At 34.3% G+C, this 16034-nt stretch overlaps 2 protein-coding genes across 3 annotated transcripts in view; one reads left to right on the top strand and one right to left on the bottom strand.

Moving 5' to 3' along the window:
- The first annotated feature begins 862 nt into the window (after positions 1 to 862).
- LOC117995392 (TBC1 domain family member 13) lies at positions 863 to 8604 on the top strand. Its single transcript, XM_034983406.2, has 9 exons — positions 863 to 1054; positions 1928 to 2001; positions 3948 to 4073; positions 4959 to 5137; positions 5738 to 5836; positions 6493 to 6703; positions 7005 to 7206; positions 8015 to 8137; positions 8339 to 8604. The coding sequence occupies exons 1-9, from the start codon at positions 1035 to 1037 to the stop codon at positions 8457 to 8459; spliced, it is 1155 nt and encodes a 384-aa protein (XP_034839297.1). The 5' UTR covers positions 863 to 1034; the 3' UTR covers positions 8460 to 8604.
- Positions 8605 to 15606: 7002 nt separating this feature from the next.
- Positions 15607 to 16034, bottom strand: part of LOC117995301 (uncharacterized) — a 52710-nt gene continuing 52282 nt past the window's right edge. The window contains exon 6 of one of the 2 annotated variants that reach the window (XM_069509100.1): positions 15607 to 16014. In XM_069509100.1, the coding sequence (XP_069365201.1) occupies positions 15790 to 16014 (225 nt within the window). In that variant the 3' untranslated portion in view covers positions 15607 to 15789. The remainder of the gene's footprint in view (positions 16015 to 16034) is intronic. The other variant, XM_034983295.2, reaches the window with a different exon arrangement.

The raw sequence follows: 16034 nt of genomic DNA, 5'->3' as shown, positions 1-16034 counted from the left end.
TATGGATAGCCGTGCTGTGTTGTTAAGCGCAATTCGGTAGAGTTCCGAATTCAAACTATTTAAGCTAAATAAATAAAAAATATGAATATTATTACAAGATATTCGGGAAGAAAGATTATTCCAATTTTATCTATAGTTTCATGATAGTTTTCTTAACTTTAAACTTTAATATAAAACAAACATGACATGGCTAATCTATGTAAGTAAAGCCAGAAGAAGAGAAAAAACGCTAAAATCCAGAGCAGTAAAACCAGTTAAAAAGACGTATAGAGGCGGGGTTTGTCTTCTGTGGTCCAGTGGTTCGGCCCATAGAGTAAGATTAGTGTCATGGTCAGTTTAAATACTCTGTGGCCTATGCGACAAGGCTCTTTGGCGCGTGGGCAAAATCGGAACTAACGCCGCCATCTTGTGAAGTGTCACGATGTCCCCTTTTATGCGGTGTTGCTAAGTATAAAATCTGAAATTCACTGTTTTTGATAAATATTAGAGCCATTCCATATGTACATAACATCACGATAATTTATTATATCCTGATAATATATACAGCATAATTAATGTGTTTGCATCTAAATGGTAAATATAGTAACTATTTGAGCAGGAAAACATGATAAGTTGCAAGTCCATAGCCTATAAATGGTTGTTATTATTCTATCTCGCATTTGGAAACAGAGACGGCTTTCCCAGTTTCTTATTCAGTTAAAATGAGATAAAGCACTCGATTTTCAACATTGGTATTTTCAATATAATATTCTGTAAAATTGAGGAGATTTTATTTGCTGGCAGACTTTGTTCAACAACTACGCCCCCCTGTCAATGTCATTCAAGTCAAGTGCCAAAATAGCCATGTCGTAATAGTATTCGGCCTTTTTTCTGATCGTTGGGTTCGGTTGTTTTTCTAATAATTTAATTTAATTTGTTTTCTTTTTACTTATGTATTTGCCTGGTAAGGCCCAACACTGGATTTACTTAAATTTTTATCTCTTATTCGTCAGTGGTTTTTAAAACCAATCTACTTCTCGAAGCAACGTAGAAGAATGAGTCTCCACAAAGCCAGGTATGAATGATAAATAAATACACCCCCTGACAAACGACACGAGCTAACTCGGGCAGCATCTCGGGTGCAATTTTTAAAATGCTTTCTAGTGATCTTATATTCAAAATCTCAAACTTCTAAACCCAGTGGTTTCAGTTGAGTGTTGACATGTTAGTTTTCCTTTTAGGATGTTGTATGCCCGCGACTTAGTTTTGAATTAAGTTTTTAAAAATCCCTTGAGAACTCTTTGATTTTCTAGGCCAAAAAGAGCTTGTTGGTCCCCAGGTTGCAAAATACCTCTCGTCAAAATAAAGTAAATATGTACCTAATTAGCGTTTCGTGAAAAGGCAGCAGAGACATCCACAATCCATACTAATATTATAAATGCGAAAATGTGTCTGTCTCTCTGACTGTCTGTCTGTCTGCTAGTTTTTCACGGCTGAACCGTTCTACCGATTTTGACGAAATTTGGTACAGAGATAGCTTGCAACCCGGGGAAGAACATTGGCTACTTTTTATCCCGGAAAATTTAAGAATTCCCACAGGATTTTTAAAAACCTAAACCCACGCGTACGAAGTCGCGGGCATCAGCTAGTTTCATATATTTTTAGGATAACTAATTGATATGGATAGTAGAGTAGATCAAAATATTTAATAGTTATTTTGCTTACTTGCCCTATCTACATAATTCTAATGGACTATGGATGGGCCTTAAGTAATAATAAGTCACAGGAAATATTTTAAGAAACTCTTAACAACTAGTTATTAATCAAAACTTTAAACAGCTAAGTGTAGACTGATGAGCTATGACACTTCATAGCAGTATAATATGTAGTTATAATATAAATTGTTTACTTTTAATATACTTTCTAATAAAAATTAAAATCTTTGCAGAATCAAAGCTTTCGAAGATCTCCTTGAAAAAGATGTAATTAATATAGAACAACTACAGAAGTTGGCATTTAATGGTAATATTCTATGTTTTTTTTAATACATTGACTAGAAAAACATAACCTCCCACTAAACCAGACAATCATAAATACCCAAATCCTTCTCAGGAATCAAGCCCCAGTCCTCCCACTTATAAGACTGCTATACTGCGTACCTATATCTAATTACAAAAAAATAAAAACCGACTTCGTTACACAAACACTAAAAATTGAAAAATAATTTAATTTATTACCGAATATATTATGTATACAAGAGTTGATATAGTTCCATAATAATACTTTTTGGTGCCGGTGCCAATTAGCTTTAGCTGCGCGAATCGTCTAGACTTCATATTTTTATGGGACTCCACAATGGCACCTCATTGGCACCGACCCCAAAAAATATTATTATGGAACTATATTAACTCTTGTATACATAATATATTCGGTAATAAATTAAATTATTTTTCAATTTTTAGTGTTTGTGTAACGAAGTCGGTTTTTATTTTTTTTGTAAAAAATTTTTATTTCACAATTTTTAGTGGCCCCATGGAATTATGCTATGACTGGTTAAAAGTCTACTGTTTACTAAGCTATTACACTGATCGCGAGCAATTTACTCTTATCCGTTGAGGAGTTCCAGTATCTATCTTCGAAGATGTTCATCAGATCTTCACCAAATTGAAATGGGACCAACTTTGAAGTATACCCTTTCAAACAAAAAAATAATTTTCAAAATTTCAAATCTAGGCGTTTTTGAGTTATCGGGGAACATACATAAAAAATAAAAAAAAATAAAAAAGATTCCGACGAATTGAGAACCTCCTCCTTTTTTTGAAGTCGGTTAAAAAGTAACTGTGAAAAAAGTTCATGAGCCAAAAATATGGGATTTAACAAAAACTGATATATTAAAAAGTTTACTACTACGACCAAACCAAAAATTAACTAAAAAAACTATGTAGCATACTTTTTTAGGAACATTAGTTTTTGAAAATTCCCATGTTTTTTGGAGATAGCTTAAAAAATATTTTTCGTAGTTAACAGCTTTGTAATTATAGCACAGCAGTGCAGTAGTGATGTCAATAAAATGTTTAAATAAGTACAAATTAGTGTCTTGTTGCCCTTGAATGAATAATATAGAGTACTAGTTAATGCCTGGCATGCGTTGCAATGCTATTCACAGACCACCTATTGCACATAGACAGTCATCATCACCATCAATAACCCATCGCAGATTCACTACTAAGAATTGTTCTCCTCAAGTGCAGGTTGACTTCACATACCTTCGAGAACATTATAGAGAACTCTCAGGCATGGTTTCTTAACGATGTTTCCCTTCATTGTTAAAGTAAGTGGTATTTATTTGCTTAAGACACACATGTCTCCAAAAAGTTGGAGGTTCATTCCTGGTATTGAACCCCGAGAAGACCAACATCTTAACCACTAGGCTATCCCGATATCAACTAAACAAAGTTTCATTGCAATCAGCCCCCTAATTGTGTAAGAATAACCATTTCATGGCTATCGCAATCGTCAAGAAATTCTGCCCTTTGATTGGTTGATTCGCTGTTTACATTTTTTCACAGCCAATCAAAGGGCAGAATTCTTGACGATTGCGATAGCCATGAAATGGTTATTCTTACACAATCAGGGGGCTGATTAATGATATGGGAAAGTATAAGGAACAAACATAAATACATTCACTTTTATATATTTAGAAAACTTGAAAGATCACACTAAAAGTTCATTTAAATGACAAATTTTATGCTGCAGTGTCAGTCAAAAGTAGCCTTGACTTTATTAATGCTCTAAACATGAACTTTGAACTACTAAACATGACATACATAACATGAACTAAGAAAGTGGGCAATCTCGTTTTAATATAATATTACGAATATATAATTTAAATCTTTAATGCATGATAATTTATGTGTTTAATGTATAATACATGTTCTCTAATACAAAATCTTTAATTTATGTATTAGGTGTGCCGGAAGAAAAAGGATTGCGGTCACTGGTGTGGAAAATCTTACTCCATTACATGCCTCATGAAAAAGATGCTTGGCAGAGCACCTTACTTAAGAAACGTCAACTTTATCGACAATTTATTAGTAAGTAGAATCAATAACTAAAAAACCGGCCCAGTGCGAGTCAGGCTCGCGCACTGAGGGTTCCGTAGTACAGTTGTACCCTAAATTCACGGTTTTGAGATTTTTCCCCGCATGTCTGCTATGAGATCTACCTACCTGCCAAATTTCATGATTCTAGGTCAACGGGAAGTACCCTGTAGGTTTCTTGACAGACATACAGACAGACAACAAAGTGATCCTATAAGTGTACCGTTTTTCCTTTTGAGATACGGAACCCAAAAAAAGCAACCCTAAAAAGAGACCAACACGACGTGAGCGCGGGTGACGTGCGGGTGTGCTGGGCTGGGCGTCTACCTATACCTCTTACCCCCATTGCCATCTCAACCAGTCGCGGACTATATACATTTAGTCTGCAGGATAATGAGATAGAATACATATAGTGCTTCATATTAATTTATACTTTAGTTACCATAAATCTCTAGTGTCATCCACTGCAAATCAGCCACTGTGTAGGTACAAGATCAGAGACCTTTTAACGACACGCCAAATATGCATCTACTGCACAAGATCAAAGTCGGAGACCTTTTAACGCGACACCAACTATGGCTTACAAAAATAAATTACACGAAGTGCATAGTAACACAAGAGACTTTTAAAGCAATTTTGGTCCACTCCCTACGTCGCGTCGTCCTACACCCACGCATAAAAAAGAACTTTACAAGCATGAGAAGTGAAAAATAATTTTAAAACTTGGTACTTAACAATATCATAATTAACTAGATGATGCCCGGGACATCTCATAGTGTTGAAGGTTTCACTTCTATTGTGTGTGAGCGGCACACAACAGTTTTTATTTATTAAGAAACATCAAGCTATTACCCTATGTTTTTGTCGTTGTTTTTGCAGATGAGATTATAGTATCGCCAGGTGGGCCGGCTGATCATCCATTAAACATAAGTCCAGACAGTTCTTGGAGCACATACTTTAAAGACAACGAAGTTCTATTACAAATAGACAAAGATGTAAGGAGACTGTGCCCTGATATCTCTTTCTTTCAATCTGCCACGGAATTCCCTTGTCCTGAAGTAAGTCTTTATGTTAATAAATCAAAGATATTATAAAACTTCAGATCGGCAAATCTCTTACAATTGTATTTTAAAAAGTGGAGACAAACACACACACATACACATTTATAATATTAGTAGTGATTTTAATTATTCAATGTACTAATGTAAATATATAAAATGAAAAGGTTGGCTGATCTATTAACGCACAGCTCAAACGACTGAACGGATCAGGCTGAAATTTGGCATGCAGATAGCTATTATGACGTAGGCATCCACTAAGAAAGGATTTTTGAGAATTCAACCCCTAAGGGGGTGAAATAGGGGTTTGAAACTTGTGTAGTCCACGCGGACGACGTAGCGAGCTTAAGCTAGTTTAAAACTGTATAAAAAGAAAAGTAGTGCACAAAAGACAACTTATAGTACGCGATAGTATGCGATATAGTACGCGACAGGTCGAGATGGGAATCGGGTTATGACCTGTTGCGTTTTTTACTCTACTGAAGATATTTCTTTCAGCAGCCCTATAATGTGGGACAGTTTTGACAATGTCGAAAAAGTTTATTTGAAAAATAAATCATTCTTTTTCTATTAATGATAACTGTAAAAATTTCTTTTCAGATTGTGAACAGCAATGGCGTGAAGCGCCTACATAAGCGGGTTGAGCAGTCAGTTCTAGAATATTCCACGTTGGAGAGAAGAGGCCTTGGTGTTGCTAAGGTAACCGTTTTACTTCCACTTAAGTATCATTTAACATTCTTCTATCAACTTAAAAAAACGTATATGTGCACTTTCTATTGCATTATATAATACCACTAATTTTCCAACTCCATATTATTGCGACTGCGAATTTCTTGACAGGAAAACCCAATATCTTTTCTTGACCTACCCAGGACGCATGACCTGATGATCTGCTAGGGAATATTCTAGTCACTTGACTAATGGGGCAGACATTATTATTTATTCATCATCATTATGATAAACCCATCGCCGGCTCACTACAGAGCACGGGTCTGTCTGTTCGTCTGCCTGTCTGCCTGTCAAGACTCGTCAATGGAATTAAAATCTATAGGGTAGATACATCTCTTTGACCTAGAGGCTAGAACAATGGAATTTTGCACTGGTTATATATTTATCATCCGTCCATCTTGCTGGAGAGCGCCTCACCCTAAGTTTACTTGTTCGCTGTCTCTACTTCAACTCAACTCAACTTTCTGGCTCTGTCCTTGTTGTGGCCTTGGTTCTCCTACGGATCTCTTCGTTTTGAATCTTATTGTTCAGAGAAACTTCTAAGACAGCCCTCTTCATAACTCCCTGAGGTCTTTGTCAGTGTCCACTTTTTAGTGCCATAAGTGGGGACGATTTTTTGGTTACAGCTGAGCAATGAAATCCGTCGGTCTGATAGTTTAACGTGTGGTGACTACACGCCACTGAACGAGGGCTGTGAAGCGCACTGGGAAGTCGTAGAACGGATGTTATTCCTCTACGCCAAGCTCAACCCCGGCCAGGGCTATGTCCAGGGCATGAACGAGATCATCGGACCTATCTACCACACCTTCGCATCTGACTCCAATAAGGAATACCGGGGTAAGAAACTAAATGTCAAGGTAGCGCGGATGCTCGAGAACTGCGGCGCGCAGTCAACTGCACAATAACTACATTCAAACTGAAATTTTTCCATTTAGCAAATTTCAATCCTGTCTAGGTTTTAAGATGTACATCTTTTTTATAATAATTAATTTTACAAGATATTTAACTCAGCTCAAGTTCCCGCGGGATTTTTAGACACTAAAATCCACGCCGATGAAATCGCGAGAGTCAGCTATAGTTACTATGAATTTATTATTTAAGCAAGATTTTCTTTAAAAAAAGTCTTTTTATTTTGCAGAATTCGCAGAAGCAGACTGTTTCTTTTGCTTCACGAACCTGATGGCCGAAATTCGGGATTTCTTCATACGCACATTAGATGAAACCGAGAGCGGCATTAACTATATGATGACGAAGTTGTGCGAGTGTGTGAAGAAAAACGGTCCCGAAGTATCAGAGCAGCTGGAAAAGCAAGAGTTGAGGCCACAGTACTACAGTTTTAGGTGAGTGCCAATAACATGGCAATAACGACTTGGCACCAACTGGAGGAGGCCTATACCCAATGAGGGATCCTTATCAAAAACATGTAAATATACTTACAAAGACGAAAATGTGCAAAAAATTAAATTAATATGTAAATAACTACTAATTTACTAACACAAATAAACACAACTACAAACACCTACAATCATAAATACACACGCACACATTTATACAATACGCTTCGCTTATACACGCACACACATGCTCACACACACGCTCACACACACACACTCACATACACATCAACATATTATCACTGTTTAACATACTAACAAATATAATTAGAATAGGTATTATAATAGATTCAGAAACTGTAAAAAATATTAATTGATAAGGAAAATAAAGGCTTAATAATTAATAATAATAATAATAAAACGACTTGGTACCACCAGCAACTTGGGACCCAAACATCTAATGGTTTTTTGGGTTCCGTACCTCAAAAGGAAAAACGGAACCCTTATAGGATCACTTTGTTATCTGTCTGTCTGTCGGTTTAAGTTATCGCATCGTTCTTACCAATGTAATAAGTTTTCTTATTGCATTGGTAAGAACAGACAAACTTAATTTAATTTGGAACCGCCAAAACTCGTGACTTTAGGTGCCAGTCGTGGAGCCTATATTGTGTAAAGTACGAGTAAAGTGCACTGAGTCTATAAATTTTAAATACATTTTCGGTCCTTTTTAGCAATATTAAAAAGAAAAAGATGCAGAATTTAGTTTAAGGAAAAACATCATAATCAACGCCATTGGCATGTAATCATTTTTCAGATGGTTGACCTTATTGTTGTCGCAAGAGTTCTCATTGCCGGATGTAGAAAGGATCTGGGACTCGCTGTTCGCAGACCCGCAACGCTTCAATTTCCTTATTTACATTTGCTGTGCCATGATATTGTAAGTACAAAATAAAATACAAAATTAATTTTATTATTAGGAATGCTATCGAAATGTCAGTATTGTAATATGAGACGACATCGCGGCTGAAGTGACTGAACCTCAAAAACCTTACAGGATCAGTTTGAGAATAATAAATAATTAATCGGATGCGTTTTCGACACCCAAAGCTTTGTACTTAAAATTTCGTTTTTCTTGCAGATTAGTAAGAAAAAACCTGTTAAGCGGCGATTTCGCGTCAAACGTGAAGTTGCTGCAAAGTTTTCCACCGATGGATGTGTCATTAATACTAAACAAAGCCGTAGAAATATCTAGTTCATAGTTTTGACGATGTTTAATTTAAAAAAAATTAGGTTTAGTATATTTTATATTAGTATGGATGTACATTAGTTTATAAAGCAGTTAGTTTGTTCCTGTGTTTTTTTTGTATTTAAGTCTTACTACTAATAAGTGATTCATACTAACAATATTTTCTTTTATTTTGATTTGTGACGCGAAAGTAGAACAACTGTAAATAGAATAGAATAGAATGTTTTTTATTCATGTAAACTTTTTACAAGTGCTTATGAATAGTCAGGTAGTTTTAATTTACTAGAAATGACTTAAAAGTACCGCCAATACTTCTATTGCATTTGTGGACAGGTACCCTTAGGGCCGGTATCCTCAAGAGCAGATGTGGTGTTTAGCAAACCAATCAGATTCTTAATAGAAAAAATTATAATGTCATCTATCAAAAATCGGATTGGTCGACTGAACACATCTCCGCTCCGCTGCGCTACAGTGGAAGGCACCCTTAAATGTCGCCTAGTCTATCTACGCATAAAATCGTCTATAATGCAGACTGTTCTACTTTCGTAGCCCCAAATCCCAATATTAGGTCCGATATCCACCAGAATTAAGATGGCTGCAGGTGTGTTCAGCAGACTATTCAAATAATTGTTATACTTTTTTCATGATATATCTAATTAATTAATATGATAGGTATGGTGGATATCGGGCCTTACACATAACCTATCCGTCCGATCGTCATCTATTTTCTCTGTCTCTTTCTAAAATGTACGCCATTCCTGTACACTAACTTTTTATACTGCATACCTACCTACTTTTCTCAATTTTATTTTTAAATCCACCGCGTCGTCCACCTCGGTTCATAATGAACAGAGGTGGACGACGTAATTTAATTTTGGGATTTTATTTTGACGTTGGTGCTAATTCTATTGTACACAAACTCTAAAGTAAATCAGTATTCATAATGTTTCCTGCGGAAAAGACTAAATATGATATTACTTTAGCCTTATCAATAGGGCAGGTGCATGCATTTTATAATTCAATTATTGTCTACATACAAAATGACTCCTCATGCGCCATTTTAACTCTATGGGTCAACTGTCATGTCAAAAGTACGATTCATCTTTAAAATAAAGACCAAAATCGTATTTTTGATATGAAATTTGACACAAAAAGTTAAAATAGCTCGTGAGCAGTTAAATTTTACGCGTCATATAATAATTACTTGAAAAATAATTATTTAAAGCTGCACAGATTCCGAAGATTTAAACGCCGCCATTCTGCGCGCTTTCATATAATTTAGACTAACGTCACACAACGGAATGAACAACCCTGATTGGTTAAACACTGTAGCTTACGACGGTGACGTTCACTGTCATGGCAGAGTGAATTTGTATGTGTGCGTTATGTAATTTGAACTTCGTTTTAATAAGTTTGTAATTAAAAAAATTGGTCAATTTTTTTGGTTCAGGTTTTTATTTGTTGTTACAGCAAAAATAAAAAGACAGATTCTATAAAAATTTCAATTCTCTATTGCCAATTACGGTTCAGACAGACGGCGGAGGCTTTGTAATAGGGGCCTGATGGGACCTGATGGGACAAAGTAGGTAAAGTAAAAACTCTCTTTACAATAAATCTTGTTAAAACTACGTCATACATATTTATTTATACTATTTAGTTTATGTTAGAGATTGTGTACAACCGATATTCACATTGAGTCATTTAATTTTACGATTTATGCGAACATTCAAATTTTAAGCCATCAGACCATTAATGTAATAAGAACATACTCTATATTATTATATTTCCCAATAAAATAAACTATCGAATTATCTAAGACTCTTTTACAAAGATTTTTACTATTTTTCATTTATTTTTACTTCTACAAATTATATTAGTATCGTAAGCAACATATTTCATAGCGTAATATAATTAAGATTTAAGACCTTAGAAATGTAATAATAAGATTGCTTTACATTAAAATTTATGTGTTATATTAATATTGACGTCGATTCTGTTGTCTTTCTCCAAACTAAATTTAGAGTATCAGCCTCTTTTTAACCGACTTCAAAAAAAGGAGGAGGTTCTCAATTCGTCCGAATCTTTTTTTTCTTTTTTATACTGCTAAAAAAAGACAGAAAATGAATTTTAGATTTTAAGACTCTAAATTTTAGTGCATGCTACAAAATTAAACAATAGGCGCGACTGGCAACTTAAGTCATAGGATTTGACAGCTCTAAATTAAATTAGGTTTGTCTGTCCTTTTCTTATCACATTAGTAAGAGGAGGATGCGAATACTCTTAAATTTACTTACGCTCAGAATCGGCACCGTACTTGAATAATTTGTAGCGGTGAGTGGTTAAGACTTCGGCCTCAAATTGGGGAAGTCAGGGTTCTAACTTTTTTTAATTATGTGCGTTTTAAGTAATTACGTTTAAACTATCGTGAGTGATGAATATAAATTGTTACGGCTATTATACGTATTTAGTCAGCCAGACTAGTTTCGAACCCATCCGGGGTCCTTTTTCACAGGGAGTCGGCTCGCTACGCGTCACGGTTGGGACTGCAAGCCGCGCGCGTCGCGGCCCGCAGTGTCAACCGCACGGCCGCCGTAACAATCTGTTTTCATACTTATAATTCAATATAGCTTGCTTTAACGGTGACATCGTGAGGAAACAGCAAGCCTGAGAGAGTTCTCTAAAATGTTGTCAAAGGTGCCTGAAGTCTACCAATATGCGCTTAAGTGAGCGTGGGTTGTAGATAAAAATTTCAATTCCCTTATTTTGTAAAAACTAGGCCTATTCTATTATTAATATTCTCGCTGGTAAAGTTATTGTGCTATAAATTCATATCAAATTATTGTATTTATCTATACTTTAGTATTTAAACTATCAGAATGTAATTTTATAAAAATACATCTAATTCCACATGAGACTTTTATTTTTAAATAATCTTTTTATATTTATTTCATATACCTACATATTAGAAAAAATAGAATCGATACTAACCTCAAAACATAATTGGGTATTTACCTACTTTTGAATTTGATAAATATTATTACTTTATTATAAACTAGGATAAATATAATGGCGTACACTGAAAAAAAATATTAAAATCCAACAAAGATTTACAAAGTTACAGACATTTTAATTTTGGAGTCTTCTATCCCTTTCTCGCAAAACGAAAATTTGTATGAAACCGCACGAAGCTACTATGGCATTAGTAGGTGTGACGTCAAACTGCTGTATCGCTATCTCTGTCTAATCAGAAATATTTAAATGCTTATAACTTTTTTGTTATTTGATCGATTTAATTAGTTTCTTCAGTTTACGTCATTATTTTTATCCTAGTTTATATAATCAAGTCAAGAGTCAAATACCCAATTTCACATTAAGGGTGGCTGCAGCGGATGTGAACAGCAGACCAATTAGATTATTAACCATTTGACCATGGATAGTACCATCGTCCTACTGTCCTACAAGTTTTTTTTACTTTTGACCGTGATTAATAGCCTCATCTGGTGACAGAAGGGCTGGCTCATTTTTTGCGCAACGGATCAGCCTGGCTGTCCAGCGCGGAAATGCAGCCAGTATTCTTGGCACCATTCCACGCGGTCATGATTTATATAGTAATTAGATAAGGCTAGCTTTAAGTTTTATTGTAATATTTTCATTTGACTACTTTTGACTAATAAGTTAAAATATTTTAGGTTGGTCTATTCAATGTTTTCAGCTCCACTCTGCTTGGATATGATCCATACTAATATTATAAATGCGAAAGTCTGTCTGTCTCTCTGCTAGCTTTTCATGACCCAACAGTTCAACCGATTTTGATGAAATTTGTTACAGAGTTAGCTTACATCTCGGGGCCTTAAGGACATAAGCTACTTTTTATCACGGGATAAGTCTTTTATACGCATTATATAGTGGTGACAAGACAACAGCATAAGCAGTGCTTGGTTAAATATTAAAGTTATAAATATTAAAATGAAAATAAAGAACCAATTCGTATTTAAAGATTTAATATAAATAATTACAATGTAATCGATTTGTACATATTCATTGATTGACAGTAATAATAATAGAAAGTAAATATTTTATACAAATATAATGTCATTTTAGATTCAGTTTTCTATTATTCATCTAATACACTGTAAAATATTGGAAACAAGAATATAATAATTAACATTAGGTCTAATGTCGTGAAGTAAAACTTTAACTTAGATATTCTTTCAATGAAGCAAGCCGTCGAATTTTCACTTTTTTATAATAATAATAATATATTGATCCTTAATGACAGTATTTTATTAGAAAATAAAAAACATTATCAAGGAACCTATTATATTTAACGCCAGTCGACAGTAATACGTTAAATCTCAGTACGCACATTAACTGTTGTTACCAAGGGAAGCATTATGGCATTTCACGTCAACTTTGTTCGCTCTATGGCCGCGGATTCTCAACTAGACACGCTTTGAATGCGAATCGAATCATGGCCGCTTTTTATTTCTTGTTTCACTGAACTAACTTCCACCTTTATGCAGTCCGGACGAATCTCGTTATATAGCTGCCATCGGTTCAACTTACACCTACGTGAATATGAGTCAATCATTTTTAAAAATAACATTATAATATCCTTAAATCAAAAGTACTTTATAAAATTATCGGTACTTAATAGATATGGAAACACTAATATAATAAAAAGCCTTGCTGCGAATAATTATAAAAAAATGTTTGGGCCCTTCATTCCTTCATAACTAATGTACTAAAAGCAGAAAAAAGCACCAGTTTTAAAAGAAAATAATATATTCACTTTGAAATGGCACCTGTAAAATGACATTGCTCCCACTGTCTCATAATATACAATAATAATAATAATAATAAATATTTTTATAATCACTGAATATATAAATTATTATGCCCGAATCTTTTGTGCCCACATAGATGCACTTAAATAAAACAATATCAACGTAAAATGATAAAATCAAAATAACAATCAATCTAACAAGCTGCAATCATGCTTAACACAAAATGAGACAAAACTAAAACAGTTCCCCAATCGAAAATCTGGTGATGTTTTCAGTATAGCAAAAAAATAGCATGTTTGGTAAATCACCGGACTAATAACTTTGTAATAGAATACATATGAAACTTCAAGGACAGCCACTATTTTGTAGGACTTAATCCCTAGGTGCATTTTATCTACTATAGTCGACTGCCAGGGTGTACAATATATGGATTCTTTTTTGTTCTTAAATATGTATAATCGCCACCACAAGGCATTATAAATTATAAAACTAACTACACTACCATTATAAGATCACCCACTGCAACAATTACACAAAAATATTCGAGGTCATCGCTTGTCTCATATATCTGCCTAAGTTATTTTAAACATTGTTAATGCAAACTTGTGGCGTTGACTTTTTCAGCTTTCAGTAACATCGCATCAAAGCGCTGATTATTATTATTAAAAAGAAAGTTCTATAAAGCGATGCTCCGTCTACAGACAAAATTATTGCATGTCTTTGCACCTGACAACTCTTACAAAGATTACTTTAAATACCTATTACAGACAATTTCTTTTTAAATATTCAATTACCGACGGACTGCCTTAATTTCACTGACGCTTACATCTAAAAATGGTATCTAAAGAATGAAAATAATTTATTTTTAAAATAACCACATATAACAAATAACCTGAATAATAAACTGTCTTAAATATGTATTACCTTTCTATTCACCTATCTAACTGAGGAAACATTGATATAAAGGATCAACCTAATCTTGTTACAATTTTTACAATATTTTTTTTATCTTTACGAAATCGACCCCGGTTTTCTCCAGCACACCATTCCAAGTACTTCCCTATCTATATAATATCCTCTAATATAACACTATTGTTACATTTGTTGACTAAATGTATGAGCCCAATTAAGTTTGGTTTAGTCTATTTCTTAAAAACAATAGGAAAGGTAGCTGTCACGCAAGTTTTCGAGGTGACTTCAGGAACAACTAAGTAATAATTTGGTAATAAATAATTTTGTCACTAACCACTTGTTAAGTCTACAAGCACCCTACTTGGCCACCGAGTTTTGATAACAGAAATATGTGAAGATATTATTATATCATACATACAGTATAAGTTGATTTATACATAATATATAGCATATATTGGCCAGTGAAGTAACACCAAATCTTAGCAATATTATGTACATAACCATATTATTGGACGCAAGCTTGCAGCTAAGAAATGGGCATACAATTTATTATAGTATGTACTTTCGAAAAGTGTAGCAATTAATTTCGTTTTGAAAGGGGGTACTTTCAAATACTATAGAGAGGGGCTACAAAATATTATATTGAGTAAGCAGTCTTAAATCCAACACCACAGGGTCCTATATTTAATGATATAATAAAATCAAATATACGAGATCATTACTGCTCTTATATCTCAGTACAACCTTCACAGCAGCTGACAATATCCAGAAAGTTTGAAATACGACACTGTAAGCATACATACACACAAGTGAAAATTCTATTACTGTCGCTGATATATTTCTAAGTTCTAGGTAAATTATTATATTTTAAAGATTATAATACTTTTTTTATAAATAAACATATAAAAATATACATTTAAAATTATGTATTTAAACATTATCTAACTCAGTAACAGTTTTAAAATAAATTATCATCTTCAAAATTATTATGATATTTTAACACCTCACATTTGTTTTTTTTATGATAAAGTGATCTGATTTTAGTCACATTAATAAAATGCAATATTAGTTTTAAATCTTTTCAATAAATTATATCTTTTTATTTTTAGATTTCTTTAATATTATACTGTTGTAATCTTGCTGAGATTCTCTTTAAAAATTATAGGAATTAATAATAAAATCAAATTAAGTGGTGGGCTTTTGTATCTTTACAGCTCGAACAATCATAATCTAAAACCGTCTCATCTCACCAGACTAGTTGAATAATAAAACTTTGTACCCTATCGCAAATAGTATAACTGTTACGAATACTTATAAAACAAAGTAATAACAGATAAAACAAAAACCGTTACATTAAAAATGCAACTGTGAATAATAAAAAACACGCTTATAAATATCGAAGTACGCAAAAGTACAGGCCAGAAAACAGTAATTTTTATTGTAATGCGATAATAATTTGAAAATTTTTAAAACGTTTGAACACATAGGCTTTCCGGAGATATAAGTAATTTGAACATGACTTTTAGGTACTTCTTGTGATGGAAACGATTGGGAAATGATATAGCACCGAGTAAACACCATATTGGGAGTATGCTAGATAATGGAAAGCATAGTGTGTACTGGCTGAGCGGTGGGGCCGGGGCGTTACTGGATGACACAGCACTTGCACTTCTGCTTCTTCTTGATGGTGACATGTTCGGGCTGCAGCGGCTCCTGCGGCGGCGAGCGCTGCACCTCGACCGGTCCGACGCGCACCTCTGGCACCGCCGTGCCGTTCTTTGTGCCGTTGGCGGTTTTCTGCTGCACCGGGCTCACCACCTTCGTCTGTGGCGTGGCTGGAGGACTAGCCTGCGGAGCCGATAATACAAACTAATGATAAATAGCCCATC

The sequence above is a fragment of the Maniola hyperantus genome, chromosome Z (assembly GCF_902806685.2).
Source record: "Maniola hyperantus chromosome Z, iAphHyp1.2, whole genome shotgun sequence".
In the NCBI taxonomy this organism is placed as follows: domain Eukaryota; kingdom Metazoa; phylum Arthropoda; class Insecta; order Lepidoptera; family Nymphalidae; genus Maniola; species Maniola hyperantus.
This window is presented reverse-complemented; position numbering and strand designations above follow the sequence as displayed.